Raw genomic sequence first — 27,276 nt, 5'->3', positions numbered from 1 at the left:
TTTTATTTTTAATAAATTAGCAAAAATTTCTACAAAACCTTTCTCATTTTGTCACTATGGGGTATTGTGTGTATATTGATGAGAAAAAAAAGGAATTTAATCCATTTGGGAATAAGGCTGTAACATAACAAAATGTGGGGAAAGTGAAGGGGTGTGAATACTTTCCGGATGCACTGTAAGTGGTTATGGATGGTGCCAAAGACTGCACTGTGCCAGAGATGGATGTAAATGGCTCCTCCATGTTAGCAAAATGAGGCCACTACACTACAGTAACTGCCATGTTTTGAACGACATGCCCTTAACAGTGTTTGAAAGATTATATGAGAGGGGGAGAGGGAATTAATTACCTGGTTTCCCAGGGCAACAGTTTCCAAGTTATTAAGAATGTTTCCTTTCTGATACTCCTCCTTTTCCCTCCTCACTTCCTCCAGCTCCATCTCCACTGCAGTTAGTCGCTGGCGAAGACCTGCCTTCTCAGATGTGCACATCCTCTTCTGATTCGCCAGCTCCAAACGTAGCTCCTCTGCCTCAACCTGCTTTGCATGGCACTGGGTGGGATGGCGGTCGAGTGGGATGGTAAGATAAGGTGTGCAGAGGTGGAGTGAGAGAGGAAATAACAATACAAGAGTGAATGGAGAGCACATTCAGAGCAAGTAACTGAAGAGTTTCCCTCCAAAAGGAGACATTTATCCCTTACTAAAACTGATGTCTACACATCATTCAAGTATATCTTACTATATGAGATTACAGTGAGACTCAAAGGGCCTTTAACATGGCCCAGCTTGGCCATTTGCCGTACCTGCTGTGTGAGGGCAGCGACGGCAGACTCGAGGTGTGCCACTCTCACCTCCTGCTTCTTTAGAGCAGCCGTGTTAGCCACCTTCACTACACGCAGACCACCTGATGTATATTCGCACACACGCACGCACACACACACACATACACCTCGGTTTACTTGCACTCGAGCGTTGTGCAATGACAATGAAGTTAGACTGGAGTGAAGTGAATAACAATGAATTGAAGTAAGAAAAAGAATATTTTAAAAAAATCACAGTTCATATCTTTCAGTATCTTTTAGTAACTAAAATAATAATAAAAACTATTTATATAGCACTTCTCTTAATAATGTTACAAAGCGCTTTACAATAGAAATAAAACCAGACAAGGCAAAAATGAGAATAAGCCCAAAGGACATGAGCACAAAGGAGGTAAAAACAATAAATGGCTGCATATGTATATTATCTCAATCAGTCACTGAACCTCTGCGCTGTCCCTGCCTGATTTCAAAACTACACCGCAATACCAGTTACCAGTCCTCAAAAAGCCTGATATTGGGGCATCTGGGTAGCGTGGTGGTCTATTCCGTTGCCTACCAACACAGGGATCGCCAGTTCGAATCCCCGTGTTACCTCCGGCTTGGTCAGGTGTCCCTACAGACACAACTGGCTGTGTCTGCGGGTGGGAAGCCGGATGTGGGTATATGTCCTGGTCACTGCACTAGCACCTCCTCTGGTTGGTCGGGGCGCCTGTTCGGGGAGAGAGGGAACTGGGGGGAATAGCGTGATCCTCCCATGCGTTACGTGCCCCTGGTGAAACTCCTGTCAGGTGAAAGGAAGCGGCGGGCGACTCCACATGTATCAGAGGAGGCATGTGGTAGTCTGCAGCCCTCCCCAAATTGGCAGAGGGGTGGAGCAGCGACCGGGACAGCTTGGAAGAGCGGGGTAATTGGCCGGGTACAATTGAGGGGAAACCCCCCCTCCCAAAAAAAGCCTGGTATTACAGAGCAAAATGACAACAGAGTCATTGCCATTACCTTTGTTGTCATGAAGACCTTTGACAGACCAGTGCTGCCCCATCACAAAACAACGGACCCCCTGCTCAACCTCCTGCTATTTGCCTACAGAGACAACAGTTCTATAAGGATAAGCTTAACGTGAGTCTAAACTTTATTTAAAGTACCTCAACAGTTTGTCTGGCTTGCGTGTGACAACCAACGGGAGAACGTCTGACGTCGATGACTTTGTGTCTTGGTGTGATGAGTCCTTTCTCCACTTAAATATGTATAAAACTAAAGACATGATAATCAGTTTTAGAAAGACTCCTCCTAGTCCTGTACCAACCAGCATTAAAGGTGCTGACACTGAGCTTGTGGACAGCTACAAATATCTGGGGGTTGTTCTCGACAAAAAATTGTTTTTAAACTCCTGTTGCTTCCACATCACAGAAGGTCCATGAAAGACTTTTTTTCCTGAGGAAAAAGTGGACATTTAATGTCTCCTCCCAGATGGTGACTCTCTTTTGTACAAGTTTTATTGACAGTTTTAACGTACTGTATTGTGGCTTGGTTTGGTAACTTGACTCTGGCCAATAAAAAATGGCTTGATAGACTTATCAAATGGGCTAGCAAGATTTCAGGGAGAAGCCAAGCCCAGCTTACTGGCCTTTATAATAGGAGGGTGTTCAGGAAGGCTACTTCCCTTCTGGAGTGCCAAGGTCACCCCCTTCGGCCAGAGTTTGAGCTGTTACCTTCTGGTCGTCGGTTGAGGATGCCCTGTATTAGGACTAAGAGATACAGGGCTTCCCTTGTCCCCACTGCCAATTGTTAAATAGTAGATAGTATGCATCGGTTGTTTGCAGTTCGCTTGTTTCATTGGTCTGTTTATTTTATATTTATATTTTTTATATTTTATATTTGACCCACTTTGGTTCTCCTTGCCCACTATGTTCTGTTGTCAGTTCTGTTGTATGTTTTGTCTTTGTGTGAGAGTTTTTATACTGGCTGCAAACTAATTTCCCTGCAAGGGATGATACATATACTTTGACTATGATGTGTCATCTAGTCAGCTGCTGCAACACAGCAACCCTCCAGAACCCTCATGACTCCAGGTCTGGAAAGTGCAGCCAAGATCCTTATCAACTCTGCTAACCATAGCCACCACATAATTTCAACCTCTCCCCTCTGGGAATACTAGGTACCAGACAACAGAAACTAAAACAGCAAGACACAAACATATTTCTCCTATTTGCCCTAATCAAAAACTGAACTGCTCCCCTAAACCTACCTCACCCTCCCCATATGACCCCTATCCCATTGTACACATCCAAAACACTCTCCCACTTTCTCGATCTCCCTCACCTGATTGTAATAATACGGGCATTACTTCTTACCTAGTACCAATTCACACTACTATAAGCCTATTGGTTTATCTATTCAACCTCACACCAGCAGTACAGCTAGCATTTAGATGTTAATATTCTTGTTAATATTATTTTTCAGTTCAACACTGTATAGTGTGAATACTGAATAATTAATACACACTAAAGTACTTTATTTTGCTATAAATAAACTCATAATACTATCTTTTTAACCAAATAGACTTTGTTGATTTTTGACTGTTGATCGATCACTGACTTGTTTGATTTTTGTTAATATTTACACCAATTGTATATACACAGGAATTCATGTCCCAAGTGCTCCATGAGAGCAAAACCCAACACTGTATTTGCAAGTGTATGTGTGTGTGTATATATATATATATATATATATATATATATATAATCTCATCATCAGCTGCTTCTCCGGAATCGGGTCGCAGTGGCAGCAAGCTAAGTAGGGCACTCCATAGGACAGGGTTCTTAAAGAATGTAGGGTACAAAGGTAAAGGGTAGACTCCAGAAGGTGATGGAGGCATGTTTTGAAATTTTGTTGCAATGACGTAATTTTTTTGTCTATGTATATCTTTATTTTGTTATAGGTACTATTGAGTTGTATGATTGATTTTGTCATATGTTTTATATTAATTTTGGCTCTAAATACAATAGAGATGTTAAGAGAGAACAAGTGAGTGTTGGGGTGGGGGTGGGGGTGCATGTTTTGTTTGTTTGTGAAAGTTAAAATTTGCAGTGTAATTTGTTGTATAATAATGCTGACATATGTACAATGAAAAACCAATAAAGACATTGTTTAAAAAAAAGTAGGGCACTCCAGACGTCCCTCTCCCCAGCAACACCCTCCAGCTCCTCCTGGGGGATTCCAAGGCGTTCCCAGGTCAGATTGGACATGTAGTCCCTCCAGCGAGTTCTGGGTATACCCCAGGGTCTCCCCCCAGTTGGACATTCCCAGAAAACCTCCAAAGAAGGCGCCCAGGAGGCATCCTAATCAGATGCCCGAACCACCTCAACTCTACTCCGAGCTCCCTCTGGATGTTCGAGCTCCTCACCCTATCTCTAAGGCTGAGCCCAGACACCCTATAGAGGAAACTAATTTCAGCCGCTTGTGTGTGTGTGTGTGTGTGTGTGTGTGTATATATATATATATATATATATATATAGTCTTTCTTACCAATGGTCTCATTGAGTGAGCGGATATGGTTTTGCAGATATGCATTGTCTGGCGCTACAGGGGCCAGTGCAACCGCCACTTTATCTGTAGATGTAGCTGTGTTGAGGGATCTTGCTCCCTCTAGCTGCTCGTTCAGGTGCCTGCACTGAGCCTTAAGCTCAGAGACTTCCTGCACCAGGGCCTGGGTATATTCTGGAGTACCTGTAGAAACACAGCCAACAAGTAACAGCAAAACTGTCATTACAATATCAGGCTATTTCTGCTAATGTGAAATTAGAAATTTACCTTGAACACAACGAAATGTGCGGGTGAAATAGTTCTAGTTATTGCCAGTTTTGCAAAAAATTTTGACAGCAAACATCGTAAGCAGTTATTGTCATGTTTACAAGCCACCTGAAGCTAAAACAGTGAAAGGTGAGCGCTGTAGTGTCCCAGTCAGAGTTCTTCACATTACAGAGTTCACATTCTCCAAACAAGCTGTCAACCCCACAGGGACTTAACTGACAGTGGTGTGACATTTACCATTTAAAAGTAAAGCTACACTGAAAGGTTACAAGGCTATTACTGGGGTTGGCCATGTGCTAGAGAAACACTCCTACATCTATCTACAACATGTGCAGGAGGACAACCTACTACCCTCTATAAATGCATTGATAGGAATAATGCTCAAAAACAAGTCCTGCACTGACAGGAATATGGACGGAAAACAAATCCTAAAATACTAAAAGACAACTCCATCAGCTGCTGAGCTGTACAGGATCTGTATTTGTTGACATGATCACTAAAGAGAGCCCATCAAAAAGCAAAGCATTTGTGGAAAATATATTTGTGTGTCTTTGTGGATTGGGGTTGGGGTGATGGTTTCGGGGTAGTCTGTACCAATGTCTGTCTATAAGCACACATTTGTTTAAATTCACAACATGCCCACACAAAGAAATATTACACTACAGGATGCAGTAATACTGTTTGTGTTGAGGAAATGATGTCGGCACCTGCAGGGCTGGTTTTGGAGAAATCATAAGTGGGCTGGGCTGGAGTCACAGTGGCCATCTGCAGGGGGGTTCGAGCGGCAGGGGTTGCTGAAGGCTGAAGAAGCTGGGTAGATGAAACCTGGGGTTGGGCTTGCTTCTGGAGCTGGCTGAGGTCCTCCATATTCTTTCTCATCTGGGACACGACCGCCCTCAGACTGCTGTTCTGCTGCTGCAGGCGACTTATCTCCTCAGATGCCAGATTACTTGCGCTTGGTCTGAGGTCCTGTGGATGGATGATTGATTGAGACAGCAGCTATTACGTAGACGGTTTTACCCACAAGTCTCTTGCAGAACTATGACTGCATATATTTTCAGCATGGATGCCCCCAGTGAGGATCCAATCCCTATCTCTTGCAGTTTTAGTGCCGTACTCCACCAGCTGAGCTACACAGAATCGCATAAATTACCATGGGCAAAAACTCAAGATATGGTGCATGTAGTTGCAGTTCCTCTTTTCACCACTGAGTGGAGTTCAGCGTCTGACGTGTACTAACATGAGAACATCATGTACAGTGTATTTTCAAAGCTGTAAATAGACCCTTAAGGAGTTCACATCCGTTGTAGTAAGTAAAAAATGATGAGAATAAATCATTTCCCTATTGCTTTAAAGATCACATAAATCTCAATATCTGTTGGTGGACTGAAAAAAAAATGTATACACATATTCTTGTCTCTCAGCCTCCCACAGTAACAGCATAGGAGACCGTAACCTTTTAAGCAAGTTGTAAACATTTGATGTTTAACCCTCTGACAAACCAGGGGGATGTATGGTTTGAGACCCTTAGCCCAACCCTTAACAAACTTCCATTTCTATTTTGTTCTTTTACAGTTTGAGGAAATGGTTTACTGTGAGAAATCCTCTGCAGAGATTTTACGGGCTGAGGAAAACTCAACACAGTTTGAGAAAATGGAGCCGTCTTCTTGGTCATATCTGGGGTGTGTACCTGTTGGATGGATCTCTATATTAAAGCTTGCATACACACACATAAAAATTTACAATTAAACACAGTGTACCTGTATGAAGACTCCCATGTAGTCAATAACATTTTCATTAAGGCTTCATCCAGCCACACCTCCCAAATAAAAACAGCCTAAGCCTCTCACACACACTCTCGCTCTCTCTTATACACACACACACACCCTCTAATGCTCACACATAGAAAGGCTAAAGGTGAGAACCAGCGTCAAATTGTACAAAAGGACCATGACATTCTACTCAGGAGTGATTGGAGTCGAGAGTAACTTTGGAGTGTTTTTAACTTTGTGTTCAATCCCCCCTTTTTGAAAGTAACCAGATGAAAACAGTTTTTAGGGTTTGGCATGTACACTACCGTTCAAAAGTTTGGGATCACCCAAACAATTTTGTGTTTTCCATGAAAAGTCATACTTATTCACCACCATATGTTGTGAAATGAATAGAAAATAGAGTCAAGACATTGACAAGGTTAGAAATAATGATTTGTATTTGAAATAATTTTTTTTTTACATCAAACTTTGCTTTCGTCAAAGAATCCTCCATTTGCAGCAATTACAGCATTGCAGACCTTTGGCATTCTAGCTGTTAATTTGTTGAGGTAATCTGGAGAAATTGCACCCCACGCTTCCAGAAGCAGCTCCCACAAGTTGGATTGGTTGGATGGGCACTTCTTTGAGCAGATTGAGTTTCTGGAGCATCACATTTGTGGGGTCAATTAAACGCTCAAAATGGCCAGAAAAAGAGAACTTTCATCTGAAACTCGACAGTCTATTCTTGTTCTTAGAAATGAAGGCTATTCCATGCGAGAAATTGCTAAGAAATTGAAGATTTCCTACACCGGTGTGTACTACTCCCTTCAGAGGACAGCACAAACAGGCTCTAACCAGAGTAGAAAAAGAAGTGGGAGGCCGCGTTGCACAACTGAGCAAGAAGATAAGTACATTAGAGTCTCTAGTTTGAGAAACAGACGCCTCACAGGTCCCCAACTGGCATCTTCATTAAATAGTACCTGTTAGAGCCTGTTTGTGCTGTCCTCTGAAGGGAGTAGTACACACCGGTGTAGGAAATCTTCAATTTCTTAGCAATTTCTCGCATGGAATAGCCTTCATTTCTAAGAACAAGAATAGACTGTCGAGTTTCAGATGAAAGTTCTCTTTTTCTGGCCATTTTGAGCGTTTAATTGACCCCACAAATGTGATGCTCCAGAAACTCAATCTGCTCAAAGAAGTGCCCATCCAACCAATCCAACTTGTGGGAGCTGCTTCTGGAAGCGTGGGGTGCAATTTCTCCAGATTACCTCAACAAATTAACAGCTAGAATGCCAAAGGTCTGCAATGCTGTAATTGCTGCAAATGGAGGATTCTTTGACGAAAGCAAAGTTTGATGTAAAAAAAATCTTATTTCAAATACAAATCATTACTTCTAACCTTGTCAATGTCTTGACTCTATTTTCTATTCATTTCACAACATATGGTGGTGAATAAGTGTGACTTTTCATGGAAAACACGAAATTGTTTGGGTGATCCCAAACTTTTGAACGGTAGTGTACATCTATCCCCATCTTGGTGCTTTGGGGCAGATGCAGACACATTAGCTGGGCCCAAGGCCAAACAGAAAGGCCATCATACCACTGTGGATGCTCAAGGAAATGTTAACACCCAAGGGAGCCTCGGCATCGGACCATATGCCCTCTGGAAGACCTAAGGAGGACCAGCTGGTAGAGGAAACGTTACACTTTCATGTGGTAGAGTGTCTGCATATCCTATATTTGTATTTGCATTAACTCATGGTGTTATGTGATATGTGTATTTTTGTCTTGAGCCTCGTGTGTGCACATGTGTGTGTGTGTGTGTGTGTGTGTGTGTGTGTGTGTGTGTGTGTGTGTGTGTGTGTGTGTGTGTGTGTGTGTGTGTGTGTGTGTGTGTGTACATGTGTGCATTACTCTCAAATGTGTCAAAGCGGTAGCTAAGGGAATTCAATCTCAAGTTGGATTTTCCACTTTTAAGGAAAACAAATTATGGTGTCTGAAGCTTTATTTTGGTGTAAATATTCTGTGGACCATACAACCAGACCTTGGGATGGGGTAAAATGGGGAGGTGAGAAGGGGAATAAAGTCAATTTTGAGATTTAAACAGATGTTCTTGCCATCAATTTCAGTGCTGTGCCTTTCATGAATATTCCCTGTGGAAAACCTGTCCAGGGAACGGGTCTTGAAAATGAAAACGTGTGTAATGTGAATTTCTAAGAACCGCAGAAAGCACAACTGGCATATCTGCTAAAGAGACGTCACAATGGCTTGATAAGATTAACATCCCTGTGTCATATACAGGTCACTGCTCTCTCACTGGACTAAAATCTTCTCTCGACTTTGAAAACTGTTAAATGGTAAACTGACTGCATTTATATAGTGCTTTTCTAGTCTACTGACCACTCAAAGTGCTTTACAGTGTATGCCTCATATTCATCCATTCACACACATTCATACATTGATGGTGGAGGCTGTCATGCAAGGCGCCAACCTGCCCATCAGAAGCAGTTAAGGGTTTCAGTGTCTTGCTCAAGGACACTTCGATACTCTCTCTGGAGGAGTCGGGGATTGAACCAGCGACCTTCCGATTAGTAGACGACCCGCTCTACCTCCTGAGCCATGTCGCTGTCTGTTTCCACTTCCCCTTACGAACAAGATGTTTAATTTAAATTGTAATATTATGGATTAAGACATGATTATCTTCACGGTACCTTACTTTTTTTAATATATAAAACCCTATTATGTCAAGAAAACCTCATAACATTACGAAATCGTAATGAAAGAAAGACCTATAACAAACTCTGGCGTGCATGGGTGAATGTATGCCCATTCAACACATAGTTGACACAAAGATAAAACAAAATAATGGGCAATGTGTGGCAATGTTAGCTAACTGCTATTTGCTGAAAATATGAACTAAGATATCAGATGAACTTTTATCTTGACCAACTATGCAAACTGGGTCTAACTGTACCAGGGAGTGAGGGAGTATAGTTGTGGGGAGGTGATCTACATAACAAAAAGCAGAGGGGCCCTGGATTTACTGTTGTACCCCTTTAAGATGATGATGAGGAGGAGGAGGAGGATGATGGATAATATTTATATTATGCCCACACAATGTTTCCATGACAGTGCGTTCTCTCTCGCTCTCTCTCATCATACTATGTGGAGCAGGAACTGCAGGGTGACACAGTATAGGCTTGCACATTTTTCTCAAGCAGCCTGTGTGTGCATTAACAAGACACATTTAGGGAAGGGATCTCTGATAATCGAGAATGCCCACTGAAACTGGAATTGTTGAACCTGTGCTCCTCTTTTCACTACACAGGTCGTATGGGTGTATTTTACAGGCATACGCTATTAAAATGACAACAGTTGAGAGCAACCCCTTTGCCAAAGGTTGGCTTTCTCTTCCAAGCTGGACAAACCATTACCAGAGAAGTAATGTAATTAGGAAGGAAGTCCAGACAGAAAACTCCAGTATCAACGAGAAACAGACACAGACATGCAGACACCCCCACCCCCCCAAACCCGCTGTCATCCTGTGGTGGGAAGGTTGCTTACGCAGATCAGGGTTAGTAAAAGGTCATACACAGTTTGTGTGAGAAACAGCATGCATGTCTAACAGTGGTCCACAGGCTCCACTGAGTCTCTATTTAAAGACCTTCCAAATGTTGAGGATTAATGACCAGCAAAGAAGGGGATTCAGTATCAGTATAGCACCCTTACTTTCTGCTTCACCCCTCAACTGCCATGGGTGGGAGTTCCAGCAGGTTCTGAGAGTTAACAGCAGTCGTTGCAGGGTTGATGAGGTCAACACATCTGTGTAACTGATGGTCTTTAATGACGTCATGCGACACACCATGCTTTTTCCCTTTGTAAACAGATGGTCTGAAATTATTCGTTTGTTAGTGATTCAGTTTCACAGACTGTCAAGACTCACTGATGTAGAGGCGTCTGGGTAGCGTGGCGATCTATTCCGTTGCCTACCAAAAACGGGGATCGCCGGTTTGAATCTCTGTGTTACCTCCGGCTTGGTCGGGCGTCCCTACAGACACAATTGGCCGTGTCTGCGGGTGGGAAGCCGGATGTGGGTATGTGTCCTGGTTGCAGCACTAGCACCTCCTCTGTTCGGTCGGAGCGCCTGTTCAGGGGGGAGGGGGAACTGGGGGGAATAACTTAATCCTCCAACGCGCTACGTCCCCTTGGCGAAACTCCTCACTGTCAGGTGAAAAGAAGCGGCTGACAACTCCACATGTATCAGAGGAGGCATGTGGTAGTCTGCAGCCCTCCCCTGGGACGGCTCGGAAAATAGGGTAATTGGCCAAGTACAATTGGGGAGAAAAAAGTCAGAAGAATCCAAAAAAAAACACAAAAAAAAGGACTCACCGATGTACTGTCTCTCATGTGTAGACAAGTCTTGTGAGATCAATTCAAACCTTTGAGGTAAAAGAAGTGTGGTCTGTAACCTTACAAAAAAAAAATTATGTCCCTGTTCTTTCATTTTAATTTATTCTGTTTTGTTGTGTTTGAGAAAGCACTTTGTAAAAGTGGTTTATACTACAAATAACAACAGTCAAGAGGAAGGCCAAAGAGGAGGTTTATGGACGGAGGACATGCAGGTGGCTGGTGTGACAGAGGAAGATGCAGAGGACAGGAAGAGATGGAAACGGATGATTCACTGTGGCGACTCCTAACAGGAGCAGCCAAAAGTAGTAGTAGTAGTAGATTACTGATATTGTTATTGTCAACTTAAAATCCAATATCACCTGCAATGCCTGGTCCCTCTCTGGGGTAATGGTACGCAGTAAAACAGTCAAGTCGTTCACCTCTCTGTCTCGCTCCTTCAGTTCTGCTTGAGCCTGAAAACAGAGAGCAACAGTATACTATCATTAACATCTGCTAGTCAACAATGACCTCCAAGTCAATCAATCAATATCAATCAGACTTTATCTACACAGCATAAATGGCTCATTTAAAATGCAATGCCCTGTGATTCATATCAAATGAAAGTGTAGATTAAAAAATGTAGGGAAGGATAAAAGAAGAAAACTACTCCCTTTATATTATGGGAGAAAAGGAAAACTGTAAGAGTGAAAACTGTACTGTCACGCCAAGCCTTTAAAAGAGTATAGCAATACAGATGCATATGATTATGTCCCTTTCAATACAGATTAAGTGTACAATTGGCAGTGTTTTGTATGTGTCGTCTATTAAAGGCTGACCTGGTCCCTGGCCTGCGTGAGGCCCTGTATTAACTTCTCACTGGCTAGGTAATGCTCAGCCTTGGCATCCTCACAGCGCCTCTGCCACTCCAGGGCTATTTGGACACACCTTTGGTCGAGGGCCTTCTCTCGCTCCAATCCTGTACACACCTGCTGCTTGTGTCTGCACCCCCCCCCCAAGTACACACACAACACATGCACGCACACACACAAAGACATGTCTGTTGCAATTAAAAGCCTGCATATAATATCATATCATTTCATATAATTTTCAAATAAAACTAATGTTAAAGTTTTAAGACTCTCATTACCTCAACTACACAAACATTTTCTAAGACTGTATAGATCAATTTATTTCATACACTTCTCTCCACCCTCACCTCTCTGTCTCACCCCTGCTTTTCTCCAGCTCAGTCCGGAGCTTGGCCTCTCTCTCCTGCAGGGCCAGCAGTTCAGTATCTTTGGCAACAGTCTCCTTGGAGGTCTGATTGATGTACTTGTCCCAGCCACTGCGAGTTGTCTCCACCTCTCTGCAAAGTCTTTCAAAAAAAAAAAAACCAAGAACAAAATAACCCCACACAGATGTATACACACATCAGATTCACACAAATTGCAGGTTCTCCATTCACTCGCTTACAAAATCACAGCTGCTGGTGCCTGCCAGTACAGCTGATCAATCAGTGATCTCTCTCTCTCTCTCTCTCTCCCTCTCTCTCTCTCTTTCTCTCTCTCTCTCTCTCTCTCTCTCTCTCTCTCTCTCTCTCTCTCTCACACACAAACACACACACACACGCGCACCGTAGACAATTTCTTAGAGCAGTGCCCTGATCATTCACAGCAAAAATACACATACTCACTGAAATAGATATATACTTTTCTCTCTCTTATTTGTCCAAAAGGTGTTTCTTTTTCTTTTTTCTTGACCTCCTCACCCTTTTCTCCCCAATTGTATCCAGCCAATTACCTCACTCGCTGCTCCATCCCCTCTACCGATCCGGGGAGGGCTGCAGACTAACACATGCCTCCTCCGACACATGTGGAGTTGTCAGCCGCTTCTTTTCACCTGACAGTGAGGAGTTTTGCCAGGGGGACGTAGCGCGTGGGAGGATTAAGTTATTCCCCCCAGTTCCCCCTCCCCCCTGAACAGGCGCTCTGACTGACCAGAGGAGGCGCTAGTGCAGCGACCAGGGGACATACCCACATCCGGCTTCTCACCCGCAGACACGCCCAATTTTGTCAGTAGGGATGCCCGGCCAAGCCGAAGGCAACACGGGGATTCGAACCAGGATCCCTGTGTTGGTAGGCAACGGAATAGACCGCTACGCTACCCGAACGCCCCCAAAAGGTATTTCTGTCCTCACCTCTCTATCCTTTCATCTCTGTGTGTCAGTTCTTCTTGGTGGTCTTTCTGGATCTTGCGTGTCTGTGCGGCCATTAAGTCTGCACATTCCTGCAGTTTAGCCATGTCTTTCTCTGCCTTCTGCAGCTGCTTGGTTTTAGCCTGTCGTTGAGCCATCAGCTGAGCGTCGCGCTGCCTCAGAGCCCGGTCCAGGTCCTCATGTCTAGACAACAATATCACAAAAAATTAAAGATGCTGCCTTGGGAATCCTGAGCCTATGAATAATACCATTCAATAACATTAACTGACATTAGGACAGAAATACTTGCTTGACCCCTTTTTCACAGAGGTCAAAATTCAGGGTCAATGGCAAAAAGCAACCCCCGAGCTGACAGGATTTAGCAGCTTGCTCAAGGACACTTGTTGCAGGCCAGCTGCTAACTGACATGGAAATTAAGCCCACCAATGGAAGAGAAGATTTTAACTTTTAGTCCATTCTGCCAGGTGGCTGCCAAGCCTGTGTTCGATCAAGCTTCTGATCCACTACTGGGAGTTTTGAAAAAGCTTTTTTTTAATCCCTCACTTTTTAATGTGATTTTCCTCCTCTTTCTTCAATTTGGTCTCCATTCTTTTCAGCTCATCTTCAAGCTCCATTATCCTAAGAAATAAAGAGTACTGTAGTCCCGAAAAGTTCAACATGCAAATGTGCAGACACATGTGCTCACACACATTTATACATGCACACACAATCAAACATCCAGAAAGACTACCTGTTGTCCTTGACAGCAGTGATGTCTTTGACCTCCCAGTCCTTGTGCTGTAGCTGTGTTTGGGCCTGTTGACAGAGGTCCTCTGAAGCCTTAAGGGCCTCTACAGCCTGGAGGTGGACCTGGGAGTGGACTTCTGTCTCTTTAGATAGCAGCTTTACCTAGGACAGCACACGCACATACACACGTTCACATGCACAAACACGCATCGTCGGTTACGTGCCAGAGCTGGTCCCAAGTCATACCTGGTAATGGCATTTGAAAGACCATGGGGACATGAGGTGTCAGAAGTCAAACAGTTTAACAAAACAAAAATAAACTATTGTAGATTATTTTGGTAATCGCTTATCTAAACCATGACTCTGGTCCTCTTGACATTTTGTAAGCTTGTGGCAGGATGGCTAAGTAAAGAGATCGTTGCTGAAGTGTCTGTAATATCATTGTTATTATTATTACTATTATTATTACTACGACTATTTTGACATTTTTGGACTATCCATGTAATTGAGTTTATAGGATTGTTTTGACTGTCAATAACATTGAACAAGACAAAAATTCCAATATTTCCCAACACACCGTATTCCATTTGAGACACACAGCAGACACTTAATGGCAGTCAGGTACACATGGGCACAAACAGTTGTGTGCATGCTCACACAGACACAGGAGACAACACACACACACCTTCAATTCATGAGACAGCACCACAGTGTGCATCTCATCCATTCTCAGGTTAAACTCATGTTCTCTCAGTCTGAGCTCATTTTCAAAATCTGCCGTCATCTCCTGGTGACAAAAGTGAGAGAAAGGGGATTTGAGATTAGATTTGCCAACTAACACATTCAGGAATATAATGAGTTTGCCCGTTTTTAATCACATTATCTATGACAGGATGGGCTTCAATTCTGACACACATCATCTGCTGTCAAAGCTGTTTACCTTAATGTACGTATCGTTCCCTGATATCTGCATGAATATTTGAGGTAGTTAATGTACTTAAACCAGCAATCTGAGCAAGGAGTGCAAGCCATGAACCTCAAAATCATTTTAATGGTCATTTGCACAGTAATAAAACGAGACTAGGTCAAAATCTAGTTTATGTCTGAACTGTATTTGGTCAATGTTCGAAATTGTGGCCAATTTGTTACAGGGATAGTCAGTGGTAGAATCTTTAGTGTGAATTCCTGGATATCTCTGGTTCATCTGCAATTTTCTGTAGTGGTCCCAGTAATATTTGCTGTTAAAGTGTACTGAAGGAGCATATCACATGACACAGTTAAGCTACGTTCAGGTAAAAAAATAATAATAATAATAATAAAAAGGCTACTAATGCAGTTGCAAGAACAATACTTTCCACTCATATCTTGAGATGGGATGTTTGATTTGAAAGATAAATTAATTTAATTGTAATAATAACTATTCTAATGATCTGTTAATTCCCCCTATCTTTTTCTATCTGCAGATGTCTCTCACCCTATTGACGGGCGAATTCACAAAAGGATTGCACAGCTTTTGCAGCTGCTAAACCTGCACAAATAAGAGAAAAAGAAACCGTGTAATTCTTAAAGCACCCGCAAAGGGTGAAATGCACCTCTAACTGTGCTGCCAAGCAAATCGTCTCTCCGTGCTCCCGTGCTATTTGCACGTATTTACATTAGGTAATATGCATATATTTGGCGTAAATTGGCCCTTTTCTATGCAAATGAGCCTCATTGCAAAAACAAAGTAAAATTCACAAACACCAGCACTAACAGCCACATGCAGATGGAGTGAAAATTATTAGCGTCTTCAGAGATTGGTGGTAACTAATGCCCAGATTTTCCAGTGATCATGGCAGCAGTGATTGTAGTCAGGTGAAGGCATTGTTCGCCTTTTTCCGCCTTTTTTTTTATAGCAATAGTAGAGAGAGACAGTAAAGGCAGGGGAGAGAGAGGGGATGTCATGCAGCAAAGGGCCCAGGCTGGATTCAAACCCAGACCACTGCAGTAAGGACTCAGCCTTATGCAGTACGTGCTCTACCAGGTGAGCCACTGGAGTGCCCCCAGGTCTAACAATTCTTGCTATACTTGGTGACATAAAGAATGACATTAAACCTGCCTACTGTGTTTTTGGTGCAAAGCCACCATTTGTACTTTGCCACATGGATAATTGCAATCAGACGCAAAAGGGTAAATTTCACTCAGTTGCAAAACTTTATGGGTCTGTTTGTGCTGTAATATCATATGCACCAATATTTTTTGGGGATCGGACCTTGAGACGGGGCAGGTTGCAGTTGCAAGTGATGTGTAATTCATTGAGGTATCAGTGGCTGCAATCCATTCGAGAATTTGCCAGTGAGTGTTTTGTCAGAGTGATTGTTATTTGGGGTGCTTTAACTGTGCACTCTCCCTCATGCCTCTCAACACATTGAGAGCCATTTTCTCTTCAACTCTGCTCTATGCTGGACTGTTACAGTGCGTAACCAGATGTGGAAAGAGCAAAAAAAATGTACATTCTTAGCGTTTCAGTAGTACCTATGAGCACCAATATAATATTCCATTTGTTAGCGTGCTGCACCGATTCATTCTGAAAGAGCAATGGCCAATAGGGAAACTCTCATTCCATGTTTGGTCACCTGATCCAGCGGCCCAATCATGTCAAACTGACCACTCAGTCAGTCACTCTAACGTAGTCGCTCAGTCAGTCAGTCAGGGACATTCGCATTTGTAGGACTGGTCTGCTAGTCTAGTCCAGCCAAAAGGAGCGAACAGCAAGAAGGTGTTAAAAATTAAAGGGGCACTTGTGCACTTGAGGGTACATGAAAGATAAAAAAAGGATCAAGAGTTAGTTTTGGTTGTGTGACCACATTTTCTCTTGGACAAAAACCAGATTCTAGTCTACAAGGCAACCCTAGCAGGGAAACTTCATCCCCTCCTATTCACAACATGGCAATCATCACTTGGCATTAGCACCTTCTCCCCTTACCTCAGAGAAGAATCTGGGGACTGGACACACACATATTCGCTCATGCACATAAACACATGTACGTATGCACAAATACTTGTGGCCACACTGAACATAATAATGGTCATTCAACCAGGCCAGATTCAGTGGCCTTTTGTCTGACTTCATTTTAAAAGGTCTTCTGGTGATCCCCCCAAAATGTCTGACCGGTCTTCAAGTTATTTCAGTCCCAGAAGACTGAATGGCATTTGACTGTTCAGATAAGAGAGATTGTATGACAGAGGATTTGGAACAGCATTTAACTGTTAAACCTGGGCCATTCATGCTCACATACTTGTACATATAAGATAATTTATACGGGCTGTAGACAATGACCTCTGTACCTGCAATGGTCCAATCTGTCAGGAGATTTTAAGTGTGGGGTTGCTTGTGTACCTGTCTCTGTAGGGCCAGTTCTTCTTCGACCTCTCGTATCCGGCGCTGCAGATCCTGTTTTATCTGCTCATACTCCTCCCTTTGCTTCTGAATGTCACCAGTCATAGAGCTAATGCATACACACATGTATACAGACATATCATCATCACACACACCATAGAGTTATCAAGATAATAAAAGATAAATTAGTTAAGTAAGAAAGTTCAGTCAGCCATTAAAAGGTAGTATGGCTAGGCCTGGATTCTACTTTACTATAGCCTCATTCACATCAAAAAGTACACACACAACTCAAATCCATAAATGTTAAATTAGCTCAACTATATTAGTACATTTATTACAGTGGAAATTTATTTTGCTGCCTACAGTGCCCAGACTGGAAGCCTGGGGCAGTTTGGGTTATGCAGGCAACAGTAGAGCCTCTTTAATATCCACTGAAAACCATAACATATCTGGTTATGGTTATCTCAAGCATGGCAATCTGGGTGTTTCATAGTGTCTGCTTTATATCAATCAATGATATATGTGATAATGATGGAGGAGTTACAACCAAGGCTGGAAATTAAACTCATCCAGAGATAGTGGGCGAGACAGGGGCTTATAGGTAGAGCAGGTCATCTGGTATCTGGAGGGTTACCAGTTCAAGCCTCAGCTCCTTTGTGCAAAAATGTTGAGGTTCCCTAAGCAAGACACCTAACTGCTCCCAATAAGCTGGTTGTTACCTTACATAGTTGACACCACCAATGGCATGTGTGTAGGTGAATGTGAGGCACTAGTGATTGTAAAGCACTTTGAGTGGCTCTTGCTGCAAGAAAAGTGCCATATAAAATGCAGTCCATCTACCATTTTAGTGGTTTGGCAGATAGGAGAGTTCAAAAATCGAGCACTAGCACATCTGGTGAGTGGCAAATCTATTGCTATACAAAAAGTGTAAATAAATAAAAACAGCACAAAAGATTCATTGATTGTCTACACAAAATGAATCGGTCAATTAAACAGAATCAGTCAGCCAGTTGATACTTCTTGTCACACTTATGTGGGTCTCTCCAAGTTCTTACACATCCTTTAATTTATTTCTGCATTCCTGCCAGGCACCCTCATTTTTATACTCTCAAAATTTTCTACACTCACCTCTGCAGCGTCTCCAATTGCATTCTGTGTTCAGCAGCTCTTTGCTGGCAGCACCTTAACTCCTCCTCTCTCTCCTTGGCCTCTCTGTCCCTCTGCTCCTCCAACTTTGCAACCATGATACGCAACTGGCACAGCTCCTCCTGTCTGCAAATGCGGGTGGTAATTCTGTGGTACTTGAACAGGACTGTCACAGTGCCAGCCTTTGCTTTTTCGCCTGTGTCTGGACACTAGAGTTATAGTTTGCAATAACAAGGTGACATTTGCCTCCACAAAGTCATCCTGCTCATCTCAAATGAAATTCTTCAAACCACATGCATGTGTTTGACAAGAAAAAGCTAGAAAATTGATGATAAGGAAAAAAAAAGGCAACTGAAATAATAGCCTCTAACTTTTAGCTCAAAATATACAAGAACAAAGATATGTTTAAGCAATAGAAGTTAATGAAGTAAAAAAAAGGAGGAGCAGGGCACTGGAATGAATGAATTAAACTACCTGGCCCTCCCTTCAGTCTGAGCCTTGGCAGCCATGGTGTCGTATCTCTCTAGCTCTCTGTCTCTCTCCTCTAGCACAGTCAAGTTGAATTGGAAGTCCTCCCTCAGTTGCCAGAAGCGCTGCCTGAGGAGCACAGCATCATTCTACTCAATTAACACTTTGGTGTAGGAAATTCACAACTTCCCACAACATGCAGCCAAGTTTGTGCAACATGGGAAGTAGCCGGCGTATTAGAATAATAGCTAATATATCAAGAATGAGAAATATGGTACCTGAGGGAGGACAGCTGGTCTTGGGCTTCTTTGAGTGAGCTCTCCAGCTGCTGGACTCTCAGCGATTGGAGCTCCTTCCATTCTCTCTCCTTGATGGCCAGCTGAGTCTGCAGGTCTCCTGGAACGTTGTCCACGACTGGTTGCATGATGGAGCTGGGATACACCTGCGTTAAATTTACACACTGACGTAAGCTAGCTAGGTTTCCTTAGATTTCTTTAACAGCAGACAAGCAGAGGCGTAATGTGCTTACAGAAGTTTGACTGGCACTGTGACGGTCAGGCAGCGAAACTAATAAACACTGACACGAAGACGCAAGCGAGCACACACCGAACAGACACAAACGTTACAATGAGTCTCCAGACATGTCATTGGGCTCGCCCTAGTTAGTTAGACAAATTATAATGACGTTACCTTGTCTCCAACGTATTTTGGCTAATTGAGCATGGTCACAAATCCGCCACTTTTCTTTATCAACTTCCCAGCACAGCCTTTTAAAATACCGCCGTTTCTTTTTAACAGTGAAAAAAATGCGGTTTCGTTTCAAGTTTGATACTTCTTCTACCACTGCTCCGTGAGAGCAGCTATTGCCATGGAAATCGTCCGTCCACATAAATTGTCCGTCTTTCACCCTTTTACCTAAAATGGTACCGGGGCTCCCCTGCACAATCGCGTGTCTACGGTATGTTTTATAAAATGAATTAAAAACGAGAAGAGTCAGAAAGCAGGCTATTTCATATATCACTATTGTGTGAAAAATAAATAAATAAAATGAACTGAACTGTAAACAACATGCTTTATAAAATGAATGAAAAATGAGAAGAGTCAAAAAGTACGCCTATATACGGGTCTGTGTGTGAGCGCGTATCTGGGGGAGAGAGAGAGAGAGACAGAGAGAGAGACAGAGAGAGACAGAGAGAGAGACAGAGAGAGACAGAGAGGGGGAGATGTTGGCTGTTGGCTTAAACTCGTGCTGTCCAAAAAGTAGAATCGTGGCCTCAGGAGGTGAGGAAGGAATCAAATAATTCTGGCTTTTTAATTTCTCCCCTACTAATTCCGACATACTCTTGCCTCCCCCCGCCCAATCCAAGGTCCTTCTCCAAACGAATAAACAAACAGACAATCCAGACCCAAACAAATCCAGACAATGAAGAGGGAGAGAGAGGGGGGGAGGGGGCAAAGAAAGAAAAAGAAGTATTCGGGGACACGATGAGGTTCCTGTTGTAGCTCACGTCATCCCCGTCATACGACAGGTGAGTCAGCTGCACCATGGGGAGTAGGAGGACAAACCATTAGGATCCCACCCCTGGAGTTTCTTCACTGGGCGACGTTTGACACGCTTTCACTACAGCCGCGACGTGCTGGAGGAAGAAGCCCTCACATGCGGTCCTGCGGAGACCACATCTAACTGAGACAGACAGCAAAGCTTTACTGCCAGGTACCGTGTCGACTTGTTTTCCCTCCTCATTCGATAGCAGGAAGAGAAAAGACAAAAATTCTTTAAACTGTCTCACACTGGACAAAAAAAATTTATTTATAGATTTATTTATTTATTTCTGGACAGCTCATTTCCCGGTAGGAAATGGGGCTGTGTGTGTGTGTGTGTGTGTGTGTGTGTGTGTGTGTGTGTGTGTGTGTGTGTGTGTGTGCGCGCATCTAGTTTTGAGTAACAGGTTGGCGTCGTGACGCGAAATAAGAAAAGAAGAAGAACGAGCGGCAGAGATGCTGCTATTCATGCGAACGGGGGGGGGGGGGGCATAACACAATTTGACGACCACCTCGGGTCTCGGCCTGGAAAGAGGTTTTACGAGGAAGGTACGGGGATTATTTCGGCGTGGCATCGCCTGATGGACGTGTTGGTCGTCAGGTTTGTCGTCGGGCTGACGTGGGCTGCGGGATGCAGCGGTGCACGCGGCCTCTGTGTTACGCCACGTTCCTCACGTAGGCCACCGGACTCGGCGCCGAGCATCTTCTCGGATGGGTCCTGGAAATGTTAATTGCGTATGCTCATTCATACCGCCGCAAAAGAGGAGTTCGATACATTTCTTTCTTGCCCTTCCACGAATTGGTCTGCCGTCGACTTGAAATAAGAAAAAGCCCAACAGTCTCTATCTGAATTCAGGAATTCTGCTCGGACAGAATGACCGCGGTCAGTAGTTCAGTGGACCCACATTTAGGGTTGCCAACCGTTCCTTAAAATAAGGAATCGTTCCTTATTATATAGAATATAGGCTATATATATATATATATATATATATATAGGTGTGTGTGTGTGTGTGTAGTGTAAGGCACATTATATTTGTTGTGCCCGCGCCGCCGCCCCCTCCATCCAACCCCCGTCCCCTGTTCTTTATTTCCATTTCAAGGAGTTGGCAGCCCTACGCCACATTCGGCTGACATGATGCAATCAGACGTAATTCGTTATTTCCGCGGAACTGAAATGATGGCGTTAGTAAAGGAAGGAAGACAAATAGAAGGTGCTCCGTAATATGATTATACTTTATGCTTCGTCTGTAACTGTGTGTGTGTGTGTGTGTTTACACACACAGGCAAGAGCGCACAACCCCACAAACACAATATAGGACGACGTCCAAATGCCTTTCATCTCCATATCAGTGATGAGAAAAGGATCTCAGTTCCACTTCGGCGTGCGCGTGCGTGGGTGGCGAACATAACTCAAGTCTGTCCAGCTACATAGGCATTGGGAATGTGAGGGGGGTGGGGTCTTATTTTAGGAGTGCTGCTTATTGTGGGGCTCCTGGCTGAATGCTGCATGAGTTACACAGGGGTCATGGAAAGGGGAAGTTGAAGGAGGCAGAAGACTCGACTATAAGAATGTGTTTGTATGCTTACATGCACGTATGCACTGTGAGTTTGCGCTTTAGTTTAAAGTCCAGAGGTATGCAACACTTGAGAAACTTATTTTGAGCAGTGCGCTCAAATGGCTAAGGCAACACAAGCACGCACACACGCACACACACACACACTTAAAAGAGCATCATTTCTAGATGGCACATTTCAGTGAGAGGCCACTCTTAAAGCCAAGCTACTATTTGGTTCATACGTACTTTTTCTAAACTAGTACTCCTTGTTAATAGACATATTAACAAAGAAGCGATGCAAACCATCCATCCATCACTATTTGAAATCACCTTTGCTGCACGTCAGCTTGTCTCAAATCTGATTTAACTTTTTAATTTTTCTAGAAGTTTTTTTTTGTATTTCATTTCGTTTGAGGTAATGATTATAACTTTAGAACCCCCCCCCATCCCAAACTTAATATTATTTGTTCTGTTTTATGAAATATTTTCCATGCTTATGTCTGGTCTTAGCTACCAGCAATCCTGGTCCTCCATTTGACAGCTTCCCCGGAATTTGTCTCATTTGCACGTATGTCAAATCGAAAGGCTCAGTGGTCTTCCTTAGACAGAAGGTCAAGTAAGGAGGGATGAGGAAATACCTCTTGGGACATCAATAAATGTCTTAAACCTTAACACATGAACGGTAATATGCAGCCCAACAAACGTATTTACAGCGCTTGAGTCTGCGTTTGTGCTTCTGTGCAGCTATATACTCTTCTCAGCACGTTGCTCTCAAACAGGAAATAGGAAACTAAGACGCCCAGTCGAGTTTCACTGTAACAAGATCTGTGTCGAGTCATGGGTTGTGATGTAGTTTTATTTAAAGACTGTCATATGTTATTAAGAGAAATCTCAGCTCACGGTCGGTAGCATTCAATCCCTTGTGAGTATTAAAGCCCAGCTAGAAGAGATCCAGATCATAGCGAATAGCGTAATGTTAGCTTTGTATTTGCTTGCGGCCTCGGTGCACTTGTCACTACCTGCGCATTTGGCACAACAAACATGCAACGCACAACGGTTGGGAGGCTGTGCTGTACTAAACAGTGGCAAAATTACACAGAGGCTATAGAAATGTCATGCAGACTTCTTTGCGAAGGCTTTCCTTTTTTTTGGTGCACGGGTTGTGTGTTCGCTCAGCGTATTCTCATGAACGGTTCGTGTGATATCGTACGAAAAGTTAAGCACAATTTTTCGTGGCGCGATTCAGTGCGCCTGCGCGAGGCGGCGGCGCAACAGCCTGCGCCAGGCGGAGCGCCTGCGCAATCCTCTGGGGGGGGGGGGGGGCTGTTGCGTCGCCGCCCCGGCGGGAGGCGCCCCCAGCCGGCGCCGTGGGGGCTGGGGAGCCGGCAGGGAGGCGGTGAGGCTGTTCTGCGGGAGGGGGGGCGGTTCTCTCCACCCCCCCCCCCGGGGTGAGGGTTAGCTACGTGGTTACATACGAATTTTTGTGCGTTACTTTTCGTACGTTTTCCTACGACCAGGGAATGAGAACAGCCTGGTGTTCTTTCTGAGGACGGGTTGTCTGCTAAGAGAGGGCCAACAATATTTTACAACAAACCACGTGATTTAAACACTGACGCGAACACGCACGTGTGCATGAACACAAACAACATTTCATTAAGTAATTTCCATGCCATTAAATGTCTGCCACCAAAACGTTATTATACCGGTATTACTATAAAAAAAAACACTTTTCTCTGGGTAGCGTACAGGCTATCCAGAGATCGCCTGTTCGAATCCCCGTGTTACCTCCGGCTTGGTCGGGTGTCCCTTCAGACACAATTGGCCGTGTCTGTGGGTGGGAAGCCGGATGTGGGTATGTGTCCTGGTTGCTGCACTAGCGCCTCCTCTGGTCGGTTGGGGCGCCTGTTCGGGGAGGGGGGAGCGGGAACTGGGGGGAATAGCATGATCCTCCCATGCGCTTCATCCCCCTGGCGAAACTCCTCACTCTCAGGTGAAAAGATGAGGCTGGCGACTCCACATGTTTCGGAGGAGGCATGTGGTAGTCCGCAGCCCTCCCTGGATCAGCAGAGGGGATGGAGCAGTGACTGGGGCGGCTTGTAAAAGTGGGGTAATTGGCCAGATAGAACTGGGGAGAAAAAGGGGGGAACATTTTTTTTTAAATTTATTTTCTGCCCTCTGTACCACAGTGTTGACAACCCCTGAACTCAACCGGGCAGCCAGAGAGATCATGGGAGGAGTGGCTGTGGACGATGGGCCTACTGGGGTGAAAGCCCCGGACGGAGGGTGGGGCTGGGCGGTGTTGGCAGGCGGTTTCGTCATCACAGGCTTCTCCTACGCCTTTCCCAAGGCTGTCAGCGTCTTCTTTAAGGAGCTGATCAGAGAGTTTGGTGTGGGCTACAGTGACACTGCCTGGATCTCATCAATACTGCTCGCTATGCTGTATGGCACAGGTAGAGGGATGCAACACATGCTGCCAAAGCCTCACGACCTAGAAACATTTCATAGTTCACTCCACACATGCAACACGGCAACAAATGTCACAGGATTGAGATATGGCGTACATATATATATATATGGTATTTGGTGTGTGCTCAGGTCCCCTGTGCAGCGTGATGGTGAACAGGTTTGGCTGTCGGCCGGTAATGATGGTCGGAGGCCTGTTTGCTTCCCTGGGAATGATTCTGGCTTCCTTTGCCACCAGTATTATACACATCTACTTATCCACTGGAGTTATTACAGGTATAGTTACAAAAATACACACATAAACATAAATGCACAAACACTATCAAATACGCAAAATTTTACCTGCACCCAATTCTTTTGTGGAGATGTATAATAATCAATATTAAATTTTGTTCCTAATGGCTTCTTAACTTCCTGTCTCTGTGCATGATCGTGTGCCTGTCTGTCCATCTGTACCATTTCCCTTGTGTTTGTCCTTAGGTCTGGGTCTGGCGCTGAACTTCCAGCCCTCTCTAATAATGCTAAACCGATACTTCAGTGAGAAGCGTCCGCTGGCTAATGGCCTGGCAGCTGCAGGCAGCCCTGTAGCCTTGTGTTGCCTCTCCCCACTAGGCCAGGTTCTCCAGTACCACTTTGGCTGGAGGGGAGGCTTCCTCATCTTGGGGGGCATTCTGCTCAACTGCTGTGTCTGCGGGGCCCTCATGAGGCCCCTGTTGCCCCCCAAAAAGCTCCTGGAACCAGAGGTGAACGCTGTCAGAGCTGTGGAGGAGAAAAAGCCCCAACCCAAGAAGAAGTTGCTGGATTTCACCGTATTCAGAGACAGAGGGTTTCTCGTTTACACCATTGCAGCATCTATCATGGTGCTGGGGTTGTTTGTGCCACCTGTGTTTGTGGTGAGCTATGCAAAGGAGCTGGGTTATGAGGACACTAAGTCAGCGTTGTTGCTGACCATCCTGGGATTCATAGACATCTTTGCTCGGCCCACGTGTGGTTTGATAGCAGGGTTGAAGTGGGTGCGGCCTCACTGCGTCTATCTGTTCAGCTTTTCCATGCTCTTCAATGGATGCACTGACCTCATAGGCTCCCAGGTAACCCTGATGTTATAGCTTGTCTATTACAAATCTCTATTCATAGAGGGAAACAGATAACTGGAGATTGGAAACTTCCTAATTTTATAAATTGAATAGTGTGAGCAAACAAACAAGAACCTTCCCTTCCTTGCTGAATTTAATAACATATCCTTGCTTATAGATATACTGCATCACACCTATTTTTCATTAATCTTTCACCTTTATTCCTTACAGGCGACCGACTACACAGGGTTAGTAGTGTTCTGTATCTTCTTTGGTATCTCCTATGGCATGGTGGGAGCGCTGCAGTTTGAGGTACTAATGGCTATCGTAGGAACAGAGAAGTTCTCCAGCGCCATTGGACTTGTACTGCTGATGGAGGCCATGGCTGTACTAGTGGGACCTCCAGGAGCAGGTCAGAACACTGAAAATGCCTATAAGTGGCTTTTGTTTTTATCACTCATTTCGTTCCATATGTTCCTTGTCGATACATTTTAAACAAGTCGTAAAATATTCTACAGCAAAGTTGCGCTAACGTTCACGTTCACCGACTCACGGCAATAATGCGTTTGTTTCCCTACCAGGTCGTCTGTTGGACGCCACCCATAACTACATGTACGTGTTCCTGCTGGCAGGAAGTGAAGTCGTGCTGTCAGCCATTGTCATCACCCTTGGCAACTTGCTATGCATGAAAAAGAAACAGCATGAGCCTGAGGCCGGTCTGGAGATGGCGATAAACTCTGCTGAAAGGGAAGGGCTGAACTGCGGACAGCAGGGCGAGGAGCTCCTGGAAAGTGAAGAGGAGCCAAAGGGAGAGGGAAACGACGAGGGAAAACACACGGAGAATGGGGCCCTGAAAGAAAGGCTGGAAGAGCCGGCGAACACAGCAAAGGACGCAGCGGAGGCGATTGAGGAGGAGTGCCCCAACACATCTCTATGAAGACAGCAAGCGGCGGTGTGTCACAACAGAGACTGGAAACGAGCCGGGCGCCCTGCCGAAGGGATGCACACAAGAGTACTCTGTTGCAAAGGATGGAGAAGAATGTAGAGCAAAATAGAGAGAGAGTGAGAGAGAGAGAGACGATTAGATGATGTGCTGTTGTACACTTTATTGTATCACAGTGGGACTGCCATCACAAACACAGGTGGTTTTTTTCTTGATCTGCACTCTGCACCAAACTCGTAATCACAAAATCACACCAACACAAAATACACACATGCACACGCCGTAGCCTGACAAACCCAAGTCTATTGTTACCTCATCAAGATGGTTTCAGCGAACAAACACTGGAGGAAGGAAGAGCGCGATATAAATCAACTAAACCCAAAAATCCATTGTTGCCGTTGCTGTGGCTCTGCGTGCTTTAATGCTGTATTTTAATGTCACTGGAAGGCGCGGGATGGATTGCTGTTGTCGTGTACATGTTGTAGTGTTTGCAGCACCTTGTGTTGTACTGTCAGACACATCCTGTCTCTTCCACATGGGTCTTCGGTCTACACACATTTCCTCTTAATGTTCAGTGAAATTAAAAAAATATATATACATATATTTATTTGTTTCATCCATTCTTTTACTTTATTTATTGCTTTTATTTTTGTTGACTTTTTAATGTAAGCACACTTTGTGCATCTATACATAACAATTAGTGTGAGTAATAAATATAGAAAATCTGTGGCCTGTTATTGGAAACCAGACAGCCGTATACTTATACCGCTCTCGATTTTTAAATTCAGTATTCTGGACATTGCAATTTCAAAAACACTGTTTATTAAGTTATGTGATTGTCATGCGACCACTTTATGAGTGGCATTACCCATTTTGCACCCAGTGTAATTGTATGAGTAAGCCTGAGTTGGACTTTGTCTGTCTTAGTATTTCAAAACTTGCTACATAATCAGCTCAACTTGGATTTACCTTGTTGTTGGTCTGTGCCCTGTAAAGGCC

General features: G+C 44.1%; 2 protein-coding genes across 2 annotated transcripts in view; one reads left to right on the top strand and one right to left on the bottom strand.

The window, feature by feature from the left end:
• Window positions 1–19,706, bottom strand: part of ccdc57 (coiled-coil domain containing 57) — a 29,400-nt gene extending 9,694 nt beyond the window's left edge. The window contains exons 1-16 of the mRNA XM_056297508.1: window positions 19,391–19,706; window positions 18,979–19,142; window positions 18,707–18,829; window positions 18,215–18,358; window positions 17,087–17,195; window positions 14,393–14,494; window positions 13,712–13,869; window positions 13,525–13,599; window positions 12,964–13,164; window positions 11,983–12,141; window positions 11,603–11,765; window positions 11,147–11,239; window positions 5,335–5,596; window positions 4,343–4,543; window positions 800–900; window positions 348–548 (exon numbers count right to left, since the gene is read on the bottom strand). Coding sequence (XP_056153483.1) covers window positions 348–548; window positions 800–900; window positions 4,343–4,543; window positions 5,335–5,596; window positions 11,147–11,239; window positions 11,603–11,765; window positions 11,983–12,141; window positions 12,964–13,164; window positions 13,525–13,599; window positions 13,712–13,869; window positions 14,393–14,494; window positions 17,087–17,195; window positions 18,215–18,358; window positions 18,707–18,829; window positions 18,979–19,124 — 2,238 coding nt within the window. The 5' untranslated portion in view covers window positions 19,125–19,142; window positions 19,391–19,706. The remainder of the gene's footprint in view (window positions 1–347; window positions 549–799; window positions 901–4,342; window positions 4,544–5,334; window positions 5,597–11,146; window positions 11,240–11,602; window positions 11,766–11,982; window positions 12,142–12,963; window positions 13,165–13,524; window positions 13,600–13,711; window positions 13,870–14,392; window positions 14,495–17,086; window positions 17,196–18,214; window positions 18,359–18,706; window positions 18,830–18,978; window positions 19,143–19,390) is intronic.
• A 542-nt stretch (window positions 19,707–20,248) lies between these two features.
• On the top strand, window positions 20,249–26,878 carry slc16a3b (solute carrier family 16 member 3b). Its single transcript, XM_056297160.1, has 6 exons — window positions 20,249–20,414; window positions 23,985–24,248; window positions 24,394–24,537; window positions 24,742–25,349; window positions 25,566–25,746; window positions 25,916–26,878. Exons 2-6 carry the CDS (start codon window positions 24,026–24,028, stop codon window positions 26,269–26,271), a joined length of 1,512 nt encoding a protein of 503 aa, XP_056153135.1. The 5' UTR covers window positions 20,249–20,414; window positions 23,985–24,025; the 3' UTR covers window positions 26,272–26,878.
• Window positions 26,879–27,276: the final 398 nt, after the last annotated feature.

Source organism: Lampris incognitus, chromosome 17, assembly GCF_029633865.1.
Source record: "Lampris incognitus isolate fLamInc1 chromosome 17, fLamInc1.hap2, whole genome shotgun sequence".
NCBI lineage: Eukaryota > Metazoa > Chordata > Actinopteri > Lampriformes > Lampridae > Lampris > Lampris incognitus.
This window is presented reverse-complemented; position numbering and strand designations above follow the sequence as displayed.

Coding starts and splice junctions, on each gene's coding strand:
- slc16a3b (XM_056297160.1), top strand. CDS start 24,026: ATGGGAGGAGTGGCTGTGGACGATGGGCCTACTGGGGTGAAAGCCCCG. Junction 24,249..24,393: donor CGCTATGCTGTATGGCACAG/GTAGAGGGATGC, acceptor GTGTGTGCTCAG/GTCCCCTGTGCAGCGTGATG. Junction 25,747..25,915: donor AGTGGGACCTCCAGGAGCAG/GTCAGAACACTG, acceptor TTTCCCTACCAG/GTCGTCTGTTGGACGCCACC.